This window comes from Anabrus simplex, chromosome 5, assembly GCF_040414725.1.
Source record: "Anabrus simplex isolate iqAnaSimp1 chromosome 5, ASM4041472v1, whole genome shotgun sequence".
NCBI classification, from domain to species: Eukaryota; Metazoa; Arthropoda; class Insecta; order Orthoptera; family Tettigoniidae; genus Anabrus; species Anabrus simplex.
Genome location: NC_090269.1, coordinates 344,287,844 through 344,306,930, shown reverse-complemented (window position 1 = coordinate 344,306,930; position 19,087 = coordinate 344,287,844). Strand labels below are relative to the sequence as shown.

At 39.9% G+C, this 19,087-nt stretch overlaps 1 protein-coding gene across 1 annotated transcript in view; it reads left to right on the top strand.

Moving 5' to 3' along the window:
- Trpgamma (Transient receptor potential cation channel gamma) overlaps window positions 1-19,087 on the top strand; it is a 1,057,337-nt gene that overhangs the window by 769,600 nt on the left and 268,650 nt on the right. The window contains exon 5 of the mRNA XM_067147636.2: window positions 10,014-10,156. Within this exon, the coding sequence (XP_067003737.1) occupies window positions 10,014-10,156 (143 nt within the window). The remainder of the gene's footprint in view (window positions 1-10,013; window positions 10,157-19,087) is intronic.

Below are 19,087 nucleotides of genomic sequence, written 5' to 3'. Positions count from 1 at the left end.
TATATACAATATGATTCCAAAAGCCTTATTTATACATGATTGAAGTTAAATTAATATCTCATTATGAATAATTTCCGATGGCGGATAAACTTGATATCGAGTGATATCGCGTAAAAGGATTGTACACTAATTTAATATGGCTGGAGAAGCCTGGACGGTTACAACATTAGTTTAATATGTGGTCGACCATACCCACATTCTGATTGCAGTATGCGTTTAAGTTAATTTCCTACGCTTCCAAAACAACATTCCTAAAAATGTCAAATGAATAAGCTGTACAAGTGTTAAGTCAAGAAACAAAGATTGGCATTTCGTTTGAGATTTTCCTGGACCAGCTTCTTTTAAACTTTTTACTCGGCTTAGTCGATGAGATTCGAAGTATATAAACAGAGATAGAGCTATGTCACTGCATATCTATCAAATCAAAACTTTCGTGGGAGAAAATGTCGACAGGATAGCATTGTTAAGATCTTTAGTATTTAATATGGTTGTTAAATAAATAACATTAAGCTATTTTAAACTATTTCATTGAAAGATACAGAATACGTACATTATACTTTAGAATAACACTGAGTATCCATTACCAAGTGAGTTAGCCGTTCGGTTAGGGTCGCGCAGCTGTGAGTTTGCATTCGGGAGATGACAGATTTGTATCCCACAGTCGCCAGTCCTGGAGCTATTTTTCCATGGTTTCCCATTTTCTCACCAGACAAATACTACTGAAGTGCTGTAACTTAATTAAGACCAGGGCTGTTATCATCATAATCATAGCCCTTTCCCATTCTTTCACCACCGAAAACGTTCAATGTCTTAGTGCGACGTTAAACCACTAGCAAAAGAGAGCGAGAGAGAGATAAAAAGAGTATCCATTACACGAAAATACACACAAAGGCCGTCACCGAAGATGCAATAATTTATCTGTGAAGTGATTGTGTAAGGCAGCTCTGGAAATGCTCTTTTCTAGAGTACTCCGATGTTCGCAGGTGGATATCAGTATCAGAATATTCGCAATCAAAATGGAAAAAATTGGCAAATGTATAAATTATCAGACAAAAATCTTCATTCATCATTTAAAGTAGTACTCTCTCACACACGTAGCAAAATTATTTCTCGGAAGTTCAAACAAATAAACCCCTTTGCACCTATACTGCACCGAAACACAGCACGCCTCGCCTCGTGGGTTCAATAAATAAAAGATTATTCAAGAGCATTGCTGTGTGAATACTTTCGTTTCTTTTATTTTCCTCTGCAATCTATGTGTTGACCGACTGAAGGCTTTTTGATTCACAGTTCCCGTATGTTTACCTTTATGACACGTATTTGTTCTAAATGAAGGGATGTATTAACACAAAAGTGTCTCAAGGCAAGTAAACGATTTGTTCTTCATTGAACATGTTGATTTTATTCAGGTTATTATTCTCTATCCCGATGATTTACAATGGGAATTTTGTTTCCACTCAATTCATCCTAGTACATCAATATTTTCACCTGAAAACATTTCTCATGTGATAGTTTTATCTATATATGTGTGAATTCGAAGTTTTTCTCGCGAGTTTAGACCTTTCAATAACGCAGGATTTTAGTTTTCGTAACGATGTTTGATTCCTAGCACACTTCCAATAATATACTCCGATCGAGATTACTAAGTTTCTGTATAAACAGTAACTATGGCAACAGATAAAGCTAGATTATATTTACTGTAGAGCAGTGGTTCTCAAATAGTAGTAGTTGTAGCCATAGTGGGGAACGCGAGCAGCCATCAGGGAAAAAAATGAAGAAAACTTTAAATATGGAAATGAATAAGAAGAAAGTTAAATATATGCATATATGAGGCCGCGCTTCACTTGAAAGTTTCACCTGAACTACCACACATCAGAAAACTGTGTCACGCCATGTAGGCACATCCATTCTATCGACATTTTGATGGCCTGCAATGTCTAAATTACAGAATTAAGATCGAAACATTTCCATCCTTACTTATTAATTTGATACGGAGGACAAAATCTAGCGTTTTGTGAAACTTTCATACAAACAGGGCATCCTTATTATCATTGTATTATACTTGATTCAGACACAAACTCTTAAATTTTTTGTGATGGTTTATACAAATGTATTATAAAATGGATTTAATTTCACAATCTCGTCCTATTTACGATATGTATTTAAAAGAATTGTTTGTAATCAATTAAAATGCCGTAATAATTAGCCAGGTATTCATATTTTTAAACCGACCATTTTGAGACGTTTTTCTGGAGGGTACATTAAACGTTTAGCCATATGTGAACAGTACAATCTCATAATAGTTTGAGAACCTCTGATGTAGAGCTTTTACATCTCTTCATTAGATTACTCTCCAAAAAAAACTTATATTACCCTGCTTTCGTAAACGAGTAGTTCATTAGGGTTCATGATAGCTTTTAGAAGCTGCATTCTTCTGATATCCGCGGTCTAAATCACCGTGCTGACAATGCTAACCTTAAAGGAAGTTATAGAATTAAGAGTGAAGGTATATTTGTGGTTAAATCACTTCGGATCTCTTGGTTAAATGTTGTGTCATTTGTTAATACATACATCCTAGGAATATGCCTTTGACGATTACTGACAGGAAATGTATCTCACCTGGAGGTGTAGAAAGCACAGTGTTGTTGACGACGTCCCAAGCGACGTACAACGTCTAGTTCCCGAGAGCAATATTAGCTAATGAGAACCTTGTCCACATGAAAACAATAGAAAATAGAACATTTTCGCGTGATCCAAAAAGTATCTACGTCTAAATAGGCAGTTGATCCACCAGTAACAGAAGTTATGTTCCACGATGTAGACATCGTTATTAATCACGAAATGATCAAAACTGTCTTTGAACTTGCACCATGAGCAGTTATTGAAGAACGAGTCGCTACAGTTATCACTATATTACAATCAGTCTGAATCAAACACGAAGTCTTTCTGTACGATAAATCACTCAGAACGATTACATTTGCATAGCGTGCTGATTGAATATGCGATCTCAACGACAACGAACATCTGAAGAAAGACGGAATAATGAATTTAAGGCATGATCTTCGAACTTGATCAGATTTATGGTATATTTCTGAGGAGTAACGAATAGGCTTTTCAGCATGTCTTCTTTATCGCTAATCTGACAAGAGAACCTTCCAAAAGTGCAGCTTACAGTTTTATTCATAAATATTTGAATATGGTAGGCTATTAGTAACTTTTTACAAAATCTTAAAACTGCCCTCCAGTACAGTGAAAAGGAGACAGGGCCGAGGTAAATTGGGTTGAGGCAGAATAATTGAAGAGATGCGCAATCATGAAGAGGGGAAGTGAGCTTCACATTTACAAACGCGTCTCTTTCATCTGTCCATTCTACGAAGGGTTTGTTGTATGGTTCTGAAGTCAAGCAAATAATTAGTATTAAAACTAGCCATGCTTTCTGCATTTTGTTCTATTAATTCAAAGAATGAATACTAAAGTCGTTATGGCTGCACCGGTGAAAAGAGTTTGGCACATCAAACATTGCTCCAGATGAGAAATTTTCAAACGAATCAAAAAGGAACTCCCTAATGGTGTTGTTCTTGACAGATACCAATCACTTGTTTGTCTTGTAACTGATATTTTCGGATAGTATATTGGGAGCATTGGAGACAAGGATGATGAATCAGCGATTCTCAAATCACAACCAAGCACATGCACACGTAGTGTTCCAAGTTTATGTTCTCCAGGAAGCAGTAGTAGTTCGTCCTATCTCCCATCTACACCAGAAGTTGGACATCTAGCTTGAAATACGAGGGTTGGAAGATAAGTCATAGCAACATTTTTCCTCATATTTTCACGGTGCTATCATGCAATGATTATATGTCCTGGGAAACATGACACTCGTAGAACACGAACACAGCATGAGGTGGCAGTACGTTCTCGTTGTGCTTTTGTAGACCTTATTCTGGATCAAGTATTATTATTATTATTATTATTATTATTATTATTATTATTATTATTATTATTATTACCGTCTATTTTGACAATTTATTGCGTTCTGTATATCGTGGGTATTTGGCCCACTTTTACAACCGGATGACCTTCCTGACAGCAAATTTATCTGGAGTGATATACTCACTATTGTATGTTTCTGTCATGATTGGCAGTGGGTTGTGTTTTATTAATGTACACATTCACCGAGCCAGGCGAATTAACCAAACGTGGTTAAAATCGTCGGCTCGGCCGGGAATCGAACCCAAATTCCTCATAAATGAAGGCAGCTACGCTGAAAATTCGGCCATCGAACCGAACGGTAGCTTTAAAATTTACATTATGTAAATGGTGTACATTTTATTCTGAATCAAACTGTATTACTTTACAAATATCATTAGAAGTACAAGCATGTGTTGCTGCTCAATTCTTTATCCACTTGATTCTGTAGTCTCCATATTTTGAAGAGTGAATTTATTTGTATGGCAAATGTTTCCCTCTTTTCATATCAAAGTACATTAGCCTACATCGAACAATTAATTTCTGACAAATAAATGTAACAGTTATTTGTGCTAGAGTTGTTTTTATGAGATGAGAATGTCTGCCGAATTCTGGAATTTAGCTTTGTTCGTGGCTTAGTAACTTCAATCTGGAGTTAAAAGCATAGTTCTCTCCACAATAGCTCGCAACACAGTCTCCCTTTGAATGCTAGATAGAGCAGTCGTATACTGACTATATAAAAAATACATGATAAATGGTAGCTCGCTCTGTATTAAAAGAGCTGCACAGAGGTTTCTCCGTGCATCGTGAGTCGTAAATCATTTCCTGTTTCAATGCAGATAGCAGGCAGCAGAGGGAGAATATCGGTGTCTCATTCCTTCTTACAGACGTGAACTGCTTGTTTAGAAGGTTCTATATGCCGTAACATTCAGACAGCTACACTCCCCTGCCTTGCTGGTTCTTGATTTAAATCTTACTTTTGTGGTTTTAGAGGATAATGTATGTTTCTTGCTAAATAGGAAATAGGATTTATGATAGTGTCATATTCGCCGACTTAGATATTAGTACCGAGCTAGTGCAGCGCGGTTTAGGTCACGTAGCCGTCAACTTGCTTTTGAAAGACGGTGGGTTCGACAGTGGGGTTCGAAAGACTGGTGCCACGGAAAGATGTTGATCAATATACCACGGCCAACTGGATCTCTCGCTTAATGCTTGTCCATTACCGGACTCGCTTGGCAGCAATGCATGCATGATTTTGTCATTCCCACTACTACTAATTCTTCTACCACTTGTTTCCACACATCTCTGGTGTCGCGGGTGCGAACTGTGTCGCACATGTGTATTTGGCCCTGTTTTCGGCCAGATGCCCTTCCTGGCGCAACAATTTTAGAAGGATATAATCATGAATTCATGTTTCTGTGGAGATTGGCTATGTGGCGCGTTGCCTGAATATGAAGAGGAGAGTATTGGGACAAACACAAACACCCAGTCTCAGAGTCTGAAAAATTAATGACGATTATAGTCCTCGACCTGGCCGGGAATCATACCCATGCCCCTCTGAATCAAAGGCCTCAACGTTGACTATTTAGTCAAGGAGTCGGACGGCGTTGCCACTACTACTGTATATCTTTAGGTCAGAGCCATATATATAATTATAATTATTATTATTATTATTATTATTATTATTATTATTATTATTATTATTATTATTATTATTATTATTATTATTATTATTATTATTATTATTTACAACTGGCTTGATGTCGCACCAACACAGATAGGTCCTATGGTGACGATGGGTCAGGAAAGAGCTAGGAGATGGAAGGGGGCGACCGTGGCCTTAATTATGATAGAACCCCAGCATTTACCTGGTGTGAAAATTGGAAACCACGGTAAACCACTTTCGGGGCTGGCGACAGTGGGTTTGAACCCACTATCTCCCGAATTCAAACTCAGAGTTGCGTTCCGCTAAGTACACGACCAACTTGCTCGGTAATAGTAGTAATACTTAGACAGCATGAGATCTAGTGTTGCGATCTTAAACTCGAAGCCAAGGTGAGAACCATAGCAGTGGCAGAGGATCCAGACACATGGAGGAATTTCCTTTTATGTTCCAGACAATTTTAAGACACTGTCCTTAAATTTTTCAAACTGCTACATTCCAACAAAATGTTAGTTTTGTAATCCATAAAAATATTTGTCATTGATGATGTGTGCCTATTTCCATAATGAAAGAAAACTGTTGTAGAAGTTCGTGTTCGTCTATCAAAGTTGTGGAATAAAATTATTATTCTTTATGACGCAGGCCCAAATATCCCCCTGAACTCTCAGTGTCAACAGAATTATGCATTCAAATAACTGTTTACTTTTCATCGAGACAAAAATTTTAAAATATGCCTTGCAGAAGTAGTACTAATATAAAAATGAATTCGTATAATATAAAAATAACACTTAGGTATCTTAACAACAGTTTTATGTAGGTTGTAAAATTAAGTTAACGTCTTTCTATGAAGAATATTAAATCAAATATTATCAAAATGGATTGCAGTTTGGCACCCGTGCTGTACAACATTTTGTCCGAGGTTAAAATATGTGCTAGACAGCCGGGGTTCGCCAAGGCTTTATTAATTTTTTTTTTGGGGGGGGGGGTTCCACGAAATAACAGGTTTGGGAAGGGTTGGTCAAAGCAATTTGTACTGCTGTGACCAGCCAGCACGCTACAGAGAGCAACGTCTGGAGCAGCTTGTGGAAGATATGTGAAAACCCCATTCTCAGGAACATGAATATCTCTTCACTTCAAATGACAAGGTCAGCCTAATGCGAAAACCTCATCACGGTGAATGCAAAGGGGGCCTGCCTTAAATTGGCTTATTCTTATTAATAGGGAAAAGAAACGTGGAAGGAAGGAAACCATTTATTATTGTGAAATTTTCATTAGAAGCCAATACTTCATCTTGGAATATGTTTAAAGAAACACATTAAAGATATTCACTCTTTCCTTTTCGTTTTACAAGTTGCTTTACGTCGCACCGACATTGTTAGGTCTTATGGCGACGATGGGATATGAAAGGATTAGGAGTGGGAAGGAAGCGGCCGTGGCCTTATTTAAGGTACAGCCCCAGCATATGCCTGGGAAAACCACGGAAAACCATCTTCAGGGCTGCCGACAGTGGGGGTTCGAATCCCGAATGCAAACTTCCAGCTGCGCACTCCTAACCGCACGGCCAACTCACTCGGTTTAAAGATGTTCAGGTAGTTAAATCTCTAACAGGGCCGGAGATAAAAGATACCAATGGCTGCTGTTAGAAATCGTGGAGCTTTTCAGCGCACACCTAACATCTAAAGTATCGTAATTTGCACTCGACGTCACCCGTTCTAATCTCACTCCTCGGTAACTGGCTACAAGGATAGATGAATGTTATTTCGACTCAATAAGTACCTCAATAACAGTTGATGGAAGTGTGGAAAATGCCAGGACGCTGAAAAATCTATGACAAGGGTATCCACTATCGGATTTTTATTGAATATGTTTATTCAGGATGAAAACTAAGACTGTAAAGATTAACGGATTAATGAAAAGACAATGAATCCTTGATATTTGAGAAATTATCGGAGACCTTATCTCAGTGAAAGTTCAGCATTAATACGCAAAAGACAAAAGCGCTAGCAAATCCAAACCGAACTCCATGGCGCAACAGCCCCTATCAACCGGCCGCTCCTCGGCCTGAACACCTGCCGATTACGAGTTGTCGTGTTATCAGCGTGACGGATCCTCTCGGCCGTTATTCTTGACTTTCTAGGTCGGGACGGTTATCTCACCGTCATATAGCTCCTCAGCTGTAATCACGTAGGCTGAGTGACCCAGAACTAGCCCTCAGATCCAGGTAAAAATCCGTGTCCTGGGCGGGAATCGAACACGGGACCTCCGGCAGGCACGCTACCCCCACACCGTGGGACCAGAAAACACACGTTCCCTCGTCCCAAGATAGTGCAGCTCTTTTTAAGCACATCCCCAAAGGGAGGTGAGCTGCACGCACCATCTTTACCACATACCAGCACTCCTGCCATTGTTAAATATCTGGCAATATGTGGAGTCGAACCGCGATCACCAAGGACAGCAGTTAATGGAGCTAACCGTCTCGCTACGGAGGTGGACAAAAGTACTAGTACCGGGCGAGTTGGCCGTGCGCGTAGAGGCGCGCGGCTGTGAGCTTGCATCCGGGAATAGTAGGTTCGAATCCCACTATCGACAGCCCTGAAGATGGTTTTCCGTGGTTTCCCATTTTCACACCAGGCAAATGCTGGGTCTGTACCTTAATTAAGGCCACGGCCGCTTCCTTCCAACTCCTAGGCCTTTCCTATCCCATCGTCGCCATAAGACCTATCTGTGTCGGTGCGACCTACAGCCCCTAGCAAAAAAAAGTACTAGTAGTTAGTATTACGTTGTAGAAGTTCATGTTCGTCTATCAAAATTGTGGAATAAAATCATTTAATTTGTTCTACCCAAGGATAGAATATATTAAGCAATAACCCTATCATGGCACTACCGTTACAGAGGAGAGCAGAAGTCGCTTAAGTGTGGCCGAGGATCCAGTAATCGGGAGATAGTGGGTTCGAGCCCCACTGTCGGCAGCCCTGAAGATGGTTTTCCGTGGTTTCCCATTTTCACACTAGGCAAATGCCGGGACTGTACCTTAATTACGGCCACGGCCTCTTCCTTCCACTTCGTAGGCCTTTCCTATCCCTTCGTCGCCATAAGACATATCTGTGTCGGTGCGACGTAAAACAAATAGCAAAAAAAAAAAAAAGAGAGCAGAAGAACCTACGAAATCGAGAGAAGAATTACGCTATATTTCCTAACATTATTGACCAGCAGGCACATGAGTACGGAGCTGAAAGAATGTTTTATTTTTATTTTTTAAACCTTTGTCTGTAGTACAATTTTACACAACACAGACTTGTACGTTGAGGAAAGAGGATGGAAGGTGAATGGAGGAATCTGAGTAGGGAGAGAGGGAAAAAAGAGGAGGAACTCAGAGACGTCAATGAAGACGTACACTCCTGAGTGAAATGAATGAAACAGAGACAAAATGCGATGGTCACACGATACGGCATAACACGTTTCTTTCGAACATTATGGAGGGGAAAATAGCGGAGAAGAGAGGAAGAGGACGGGAATAGACAAGGTGAAGAGCGTGATGGAGTTCCGAATAAATGAAGAGTTAAAAAGAGCGGCGAGAAAGAGAGGAGATTGGCTGCAACGACAAGCCGAAGCCTTTAGTGTGTGAATGCGAATGAATGACCACGTTTGCGGAGTTGAGTCATACACAAAATGTATTCCTACTCAACCACTTAATTTGTTCTCCCCCACACTCATAAAAATAAACGCGACCCCCCAAGGGAATTATTTTCTTCTCGGGTGAATCAGTTGCTTGCGTCACGCCTGGTCAGCGCTCTACTGCAGTTATGGCAAGCTCAAATACCACCAGAATGCACAGGGTAAATGCGTGAACTTCCAGGACAGATGACGCAACAGCAGTAGATTGGCGTGCATAGCAGTGCAGATGGTTATTTCCGAATGTAAACGTTTTAAACATTCAAATATATTTCTTTAATAAATGCACTCATAGGATAACGACATAAAGGACTAAACCTAGTATTTGATATACTGTACGGTATTTAGGTATATGCTGCATTTAAATAATAATAATAATAATAATAATAATAATAATAATAATAATAATAATAATAATAATAATAATAATAATAATAATAATTTTCTACCGCTTTTCCCACACCTGTGGGGTCGCGGGTGCTAACTGTGATGCACATGTGGATATGGCTTAGTTTTACGTCCGGACGCCCTTCCTGCCGCCAACCTTATGTGGAGTGATGTAATTGCAAGTTTTGAGGTGTTATTTGTTAAACATTTGAAACTGCATGTTGTTATAGTTTTTAAAGGCAAATTATAATGCGTAGGTTTGTAAAACTATAAACTGATAAGCAAGGGCAATGTGGTTAATGAGGTACGTTACGTGTTTCAGAGTTGGGAGGCACTACCGCCGGACACCGCCACGTTCACGCCAGACATCACCCCGCTCATTCTATCGGCGCACCGAGACAACTATGAGATCATCAAGATCCTGCTGGATCGGGGTGCCACGCTGCCTATGCCTCATGATGTCAGGTAAGAACCACGGCGTCAGAACTGTACCATGTGACTCTGTTCCGGAGACTGGGACAATTCTTTGTCATATCCATATCTTTATCTTCTGTATAAACATCGCATCATGAGCTGATGCCAGGGTATGTTCCTGTTTCTTTGAGACAGCTTGTTCTTTCACAATCTTTTTAATACTCTTCAATGGACGCACAACTTCGTGAGTAGGACCAAGGATAATTTTACAATTTCAGATTATTTCGTAGGATAAAAATTAGTTTTGTTTGAAACAGAATTAATCATTATAAAACACTTCGTCACTCTCACAGTTTATATTTCCTTTTGTTATAAAATTGGCCCATTGTATCGTAGATATATCATATCTTCTCACAATGAAAGCCCATAGAGTCGTTTCATTTTGTAACCATTACATTTACTAGAGGAGGCATTTTACGTATCACTCTCTTGCTTGAGAGTCGATCCTGCATATTCTTTTATATCTGTGTTGAAAGCCCTTAGGAAACCTTTGTTGGACTTGTGAGAATCAACTTGTAGTCAATAATTCATTCGAGTATGTTTGTGAATAATTCATCATCCTAGAGATCCACCATCTCTCGTCTTCAAGAATTTGTCCTACAAATACAAACTGCCATTGGAATCCTCACGTAATTATAAAACCTTTGTAGAGAAAGTTCACGTACAGGCATTGTAAAACTGAAATACTTATCTCTCCGATAAATTTTCGTATCCTCTTTGAAACTCAAATGTCGGGGAGTTTTGGAACTAAAGGATAAAAGCTGCTTCTTATATGTCGTTCCGATCACCCGCCATCATATTCTGTATAGCTGCAATGTCCTTCATTCAACTTTCCTTGCATGTTACTTTCGGCCAGGAAAAAGGGAAGAAATTGTTAGGTTTTTAGCAAGGCATTCCTGCCCCGTGCTTTGTTATGCAATAGAAACATTTGTCCAGTTGCCCTTAATTCACGTAGGCCAGCAATGTCCAAGTACACGTACTCCCTGACTGAATATACTCCACCGGAGCAACTGTGTGGCAATTGTATTTGAAAATCATATTCACTCAGTCATAAAACTCTTATTTATGACATGCTGAAAGAGAAATTGAAAGGAACCATTCATTTATGTGCTCCAGAAACTGCCGAGCAAATGGTAGTGTGGTTTGGGTCGCATAACTGTCAGCTTGCTCTCGGGAGTAAGTGGGTTCGAACCCCACTGTCGGCAGTCCTGAAGATTGTTTTTTGTGGTTTCCCAGTTTCATACAAGGCAATAACTTTATTAACGCCACAGTCACTTCCTTCCCACTCCTAGAATTTTCCTAACCCGTTTTCGCCATAAGATCATAAGACCTATCTGTGTTGGTGGGACGTAAAGCAATTTGAAAAGAGAGGAATTGTCCAGAAACTGATAATATTGTTCAATACTTTCAGTTTAGACAGTAACTGCGCCATCGAGGTACGTCCGATAACTTACAGATCTGCCATCTCAATTAAGTTTCTCATGAGGAACACATCTACTAGTGGGGAGAGAAAGCCAGAAGTCTATCTAGCCATAGGCCTGCTGATCCTCGTTCCACAGGCACTCCTACATGTATAGTTAGAATGCACACAGCGGTGAAACAGGGGGTTAATGCCACACTAACTCCCACGGTATCTTCATTGAAGTAAGCTTATAATTCTATGTGACTGTTGATCATACCCATGGAATATTTACTTTTATGTGAAATACCAACTATGGAAAGTTCACATTTCATAAACATTTATATGCATTGATCGGGTTTCGAACAAGGCCAATGATGCCTGGGTACCCGAGTAATAAGAAGCGAATACTTGCATTGCCTGTCTGTTAGTTCACTTCAAAGCTGGTGCTCGTATTTACCCGACCGTTCGTTGCAATTGATGATGATGATGATGATGATGATGATGATGATGATGATGCTTGTTGTTTAAAGGGGCCTAACATCGAAGGTCATCGGCCCCGTTCGTTACAATTATGCATTTATTTCTAAATGTTAACACTAACTCAAAAAGTAAAGAAGTAAAGTTAATATTGTGAAATAAATTGCATCTGATGTAATGGCTGTGATATATAACGACATGTGAGTTTGCTTATAATTTTCTCCCACGTGACCACCAGTTTGAAAAGGAGAGGTTTCCTTATGGGGAATAACTTTATGTACCCTCCCGCCCCATAAATTATATGGAACAATTGCATTGTAGTCATAGACTATTATGGTGGGGGGGCGTGATTACTTCAGTGGCATACCTAGTGGCTTCCCATCTAGAAGATAATGGTTTGAATCTCAGTCGATACAGGGTTGAAATTTTCATCTGAAAAATAAAGTGACAACAGGAAGGGTATCTGGCCATGAACTTCCGGTTAAATCCAAAAAATGAGCCTGAGTTGCTCCAGCGTCCCCAGAAATAATTGGGATAAGCTGAAGAAAGTTTTATTTATGTACTAACATTTCGTCTTCGGGATAAGTTCTTTATCGTTTATGCCTACACCTAAAGATATTTGTATTGGCAAAAGTATAGCTTAATGAGCCAAAACTTATAAATTATAAGTTAAGTTTTATACGTTTAGTACTATTTTCTAAATAGATTGTAAATAAAATAAAATATTTTTATAAAAGTTATCCTTTATCATAAATAAAATTTGAAAATTCGACCTTCAATTTAGGCTATTAGAAAAGTTCGGTTTCTATGTAAAAGTAAATTAAAATAACGCTCTCTGGACTTGGGTAGCTGCGTTTAGCGAGAGAAAGGTAATTGAGCAGAGAAGCAATCTCGTAGTGGTGAGGGGAGTCGGGGTTGAAGGAAATCAAGTGCATCGCCGAGAATACATGCAAGTACTGATACTATGTTTAAAGCGTACCCGTATTACCGGGTCACGTCATCAGCGTTAATTTCCATCTGTCGCTGACTTGGTGAATCAGAGTAACCAATTTCTCAACTGGGTATAAAGGAAGAGTTTATGTGTAACTCTCTCTCATTAAAATTAATCAGGTCTCAAAATAGGAATATGAACGCCCTGAATGACAGAGAAGGAACAGTATGAAGTGTTTAGAATGAAAAAAAAACCCATGGCACTACAGCCCTTGAAGGGCCTAGGCCTACCAAGCGACCGCTGCTCAGCCCGAAGGCCTGCAGATTATGAGGTGTCGTGTGGTCAGCACGACGAATCCTCTCGGCCGTTATTCTTGGCTTTCTAGACCGGGGTTTAGAATGAAGGTATTGTATATTATTTGGATCACAAGATGTGAAAACCGAGTTCTTTATGTAAACTTTATGAGAATTTGTAAACATCATCTTCTATATAAATAATATCATAACGACCGCGTGTCTGTACATTGACCTTTTCGGTTAAATTTTCATACAGCTATCTGTTTCAAGTGTAATAATGACAATCTGCATATTTGTTAGCTGTATTTTCTTGATAGTCCTCATTTTTAACCGCACCCCCGCCCCCTCGCCCCCGCCGCAAATCACGATTGAGGCACAATTTGCCAGACGAGCTAGACAATTGAAATTTCGCGAAGTTATATGTCTTAAACTGTAATCGACGGAAGAATTCCAACATCATTAAATATTTCATTTTTTACCCCCGAAAAAATTTCGGAATATTGAGGCAATTTCAATGACGGTGCAGACCTTTGTTTCGAGGTACTTCGCAGCCAAACCGTAAGTCGTATCACAAAACGGATGTCACAATCTCAGTTCAATTTGGAGTGATCTACAAATTTGGTCCTATGACGTTTCGTCGTATCTATATTCCTTGTATGTTACATTTGTCTCTATTTCTCTATTATACCGTAACCGTTCATTACGGGTACAATACCTACATTTTGCCCTTTGTACACGTATAATTCGTAGTTCGAATTACTTATACGAAAAGTAAAATTATCTAATTCTATACAAGCATGGCCCAACCAGTATCCATACGCGAGCCAAATTCTATGTTTGTAGCTGTCATATTAGTACCCAAAATAATGCACTGTGAGAAAACCGTACCCAAATTTCCCCCTATTCAACGTTCTAACTCAATTTCACCCATAAATAGATGATAAGGAGAGGTCTTAAGATAAGGACCAGCCATTTACATCGCTAAATGAGGTGTCTTATAGTACAATCCGTTTGCCGATATGATGTATTGTTTAACAGCAATTAATCTGTAAATGAAAGTTTCCAATATTGTAAACATGCATATACTTCTTATATCGATCGACATATATTCACTGAAGTCGATTTGTAGCGATGTAGAAAGGGTGTGTTTGCCATTATAATTAGTATTTTACATCGATAGTGACTCTCAACAGGAGGGCGTCTGCTATTATAATCATTACTCTCCCCATGGACTTCGACTGTCAGTAAGAATGGGATCCTTCTCCAACTCCTTTGTAGCTAGCATTAGTAACGAGGGACTACCATTGTAAATAATAATTCACTCCTCGATTTGACTGCCAGAAGTCAAGGGAGCATGCAATTTTGTTCGAAACTCACCTAACCGATTGTGTTTGGGAGTAGGCAAGTGTGCCCGCCATTATAAACAAATTTGCCCATCTAAAGTGTGACAGGCATTAGGCATAGTGTTCTTGCTATTATAATGGAAACTCACTAACTCGGTGTGACTTTCATTAAGAAAAGGGGCCTGTCATTATAATTATAACATCACATCTCAATTTTGACTGGCAGTAGGGAATGTGTCTGATTTTATAATAAAAATTCCTCAACTGCAATCTGTCTGGAAGTAGGAAAGGGCGCCTGACATTGTAACGAAAAATCCCAAAATCGATTGTGACCACGCAGTAGGTAATGGAACCTCGAATTATAATAAAAACTTTCTTACTCTATTGTTAATGGCAGTAGGCAAGTGAGCCTGCCGCTATCGTCACAACTCCGCAACTCGCACATACATTGGAAACAATGTATGAGAACCTCCCCGTGCTGTTTCTGGATAACGCTAAGTGGCATGCAAATTTAAAAATCTCATTCACTGCATGTACAGTAATTTACTTCGATATCCGTATACAATGTAGAATACCGTAGTGAAACACGGGTACATTTGCTAGTTAGGTTATAAAACCCCTCGAATAAGAATTTCTTGTCAAAATTAAGAACTGCTGCAAGAGTTTATCAGAGCTTTAGACAGACTAGAAGTTGAATCGCGCAAAACCTGTCCATTTAAAGCTCAGGGAAATCTGAACCGAGTATAGTTATCGGTCTCATTCACGCCGTTGGTCTCTTTACTCCAAGAAGAGTAGATGTTAAGATTTAACCAAATTCCATCAACCCTCACCCCTCGTTATATTCAACGAACTTGCTTTCTCAGTTCTTACGACTATAACTTGTTTCTGCCGAACTTACTCGCCTTCATCCATAATCATTCATAATCTCGTCTTTCCTTGTCACAAGCTTATTACCTTACTTAATATTAGAGTTAAATTTAATATTCGAATCATGTAACTCTCATATGCAAATCTTTGAACTTGGGCCAATTAGACACGAGCATCAAATCTGAATTACAAAATAATATCCCATTATATTTTTATTTTTATTGTCCGGCTCCATGGCTAAGTGGTTAGCGTGCTGGCCTTTGGTCACAGGAGTCCCGGCTTCGATACCCGGCAGGGTCGGGAATTTTAACCTTCATTGGTTAATTTCGCTGGCATGGGGGCTGGGTGTATGTATCGTCATCATCATTTCATCCTCATCATGACGCGCAGGTCACCTACGGGTGTCAAATCAAAAAGGACCTGCATCTGGCGAGCCGAACATGTCCTCGCACACTCCCGGCACTAAAAGCCATACGATATTTCATTTTTTTAAAATTTTTATTATGCTCGTAATTATCGTAAGGCAAATATTTGTCAAAAATGATCTTAAAAACAGTTATTCCAAAAATTCATTTCTCTAATGAAATATTCTAAAGGAATGCTTTCCCATAAAATTCGTCGTAATAAACCATGTTTTCATTATTGAGTGGTGAAATATGACAAACAAACCATTTTCAAATGCCATAAATTGGTAAGCATACGACTTTAAATGCTAAGTGTCTTATTTCACATATCTAAACCCACTATACTTACGCTGCTGACATATCAAGAAAGACCTTCACAAAAATTAATTCAACTATGGCATAGGATGGTCGAACAAAATGTTAAAGATGTCCTACTGCATGGACCCTACTGACGAAATGTCTTAACATGAGGAAATGTGCGTCCCGGTAGATTCCACAAAAACTCACCGACGTACAAAAATGGCACCGGTATGCACTGGTTGGCAACCACCAGGACAGATACCGCAACGAATGAGGCATATTTTTGCAGCGTATTGTCACCATTGATGAGACGTGGGTACGGGCCTACGAGCCTGAATTAAAGCGTCAGTCGAATGAATGGCGTCACCCAGGTTCGCCACGTCCACTGAAATTTCGAACCCAGTCGGGTGAATCTTATGCTGATTGTGGCAAACGAATACGAGGATGTTATTCTTACGCACGCTGTGCCTGTGAGTCAAACCGTCAACAGCGTCTACTACTGCCGATATCTGGAGCGACATCTGCGTCCGGCTTTGCGCCGCAAAGTCCACGTTTATTGAGAGAAGATCACGACAACGCACGTTGTCATGTCACAAACAGTTATTGCAACGGTGGCATTGGGATGTCTTGGAACAACCTCCGTACTCATCAGACATGAGTCCTTGTGACTTCGATCTATTTTCGCAGTTCAAGGAACTCCTACGAGGCCGCCGATTTGCCGACGTGGCATCTGTATTCCGCGCAGTGGGGCGCTCCGTCCCTGTCATCAACAGTGAACGTCTTACCAACGGTCCCCAACGGCTTCCCAACGTTTGTGGGCGACTACATTGAAGGAATTTAATGCAATTGTACTCGTTTTTCCGTTAAAAGTCACGTTCTATCAATATTGCTACTACTTTATTTACGGCCCTCGTATACATAGCAGTACATGAATATCGAAACGAAACGAGCTTTCTCGAGGGAGGGATTGTTCCAATTAATTGCTGGATCATTACATTCTTCTCTATGTTTGTAACAGTCGGATTTTGTGCAGCTGCGGGACTCGTTGAGTGCATGACGTCAGAACGGGCTTATGCATCAGAGGTAGGAAATTACAATGCTAATCTGCCTGCTTGCTGATGGAGACGTCGTATATGAGCGCTGACTCGTTCTTCATCTATAGCATAAACAACGTTCTTAATAATCCACTTGTTTTGAATGAATGTTGTTGACGGATGCACGTTCTGCTACTTATCAAAGGGATGATCCTAGTTGAGTTTTAGCTGAGTTTTATGTTTGTTATTTTCAAACACGTTACCAAAACGACAAACTGTATGCACACTTACAAACAGACAATGTGTCCCATACAGAAACCACTATTTTGGTTGATAATCAAATCTCTAAGAGCCTTGCCCTCTCCAATAACAACCTCCATCCCGCTCTTGAAAAACTTATAGAAACTTCTTACCTTTCCAATGGCTTAGCATTTGACATTCTCCCTTCTACAATGTAGAGGTGATGGTTGTGGTTGTTATTGTTTCAAGAAGAATTACAACTGCGCAACAATCCTTCAATAAGTGAAAAGAAAGAAGACCGACACAACGGAAAATGATAATAATAATGTTATTTGTTTTACGTCCCACTAACTACTTTTTAAGGTCTTCTGAGACGCCGAAATGCCGGAATTCAGTCCCGCAGGAGTTCTTTTACGTGCCAGTAAATCTACCGACACGGGGCTGTCGTATTTGAGCACCTTCAAATACCACCGGACTGAGCCAGGATCGAACCTGCCAAGTTGGGGTTAGAAGGCCAGCGCCTCAACCGTCTGAGCCACTCAGCCCGGTTACGGAAAATGAAGGTATCGGCAAAACAAAGGTAAGGGCCAAGAAAGGCGTGAAAATGAATTACACCCTAGGCCTCGCAAACCTAATACCCTCCGGTTCGGAAGAAAACACGAGTTGTCCACGTGAGGTCGGACAGGAAAGATAACTGTGATGCGCTTAATACAAGTAACTGGAAGCAATCGTTGGCCTCAACCCACGCTCCCATGTGGAAGCCCCTGGTCCCACTTTTAGTCGATTTAGGGAATTCTGTGGGTGCATTATACCATCACCACCCTCCCCACAGGGAGATCTACAAGGCACGGTCTCTAATCATATTACATTGCGCTACCCCACATATCCACATTTATTCCAATCATGGTAAATTTCATTAATGGAGGCTATTTCTGACCCCCTCTTCAGTTCACACTCCACATAACATTGTTCATTGGTTTATATTTTTTTCCACCGAATTTATTCAGGCCAGTCGTAGAAGTAATCAGTGAGATATAACTATAGTGAGGCATGAGCTAGTTATATGACGCACTCTTACAGAGGAAGAACCACTATTGCGATATATTGGGATGGGCTACATTTTCTGCACGCAAGTGTACAATAGCACACGAAGATAATGATGGTATTTATTTATTTATTTATTTATTTATTTATTTATTTATTTATTTATTTATTTATTTATTTATTTATTTATTTCAAATCACACCGACTTTCAGAGTCGTGAGGATCGGCCGTAGTAAATTGATTGGTAGGAGGAGGTACGGGCAAATGGAAGGAAAATGTTAACGCATCTGCGGACAGAGCGAAAGGATAGGGAAAGGCGGTGACCGGGCGAGTTGACTGTGCGGTTATGGGCCCGCAGCTGCGAGCTTGCATCCGGGAGATACTGGGTTCGAACCCCACTGTCGGTAGCCCTGAAAATGGTTTTTCGTGATTTCCCATTTTCACACCAGGCAAATGCTGGGGATGTACATACCTTAATTAAGGCCACGAACGCTTCCTTCCCACTCCTAATCCTTTCCTATCCCATCGTCGCCATAAGACCTATCTGTGTGTCGGTGCGACGTAAAGCAGCTTGCTTCCTTCCA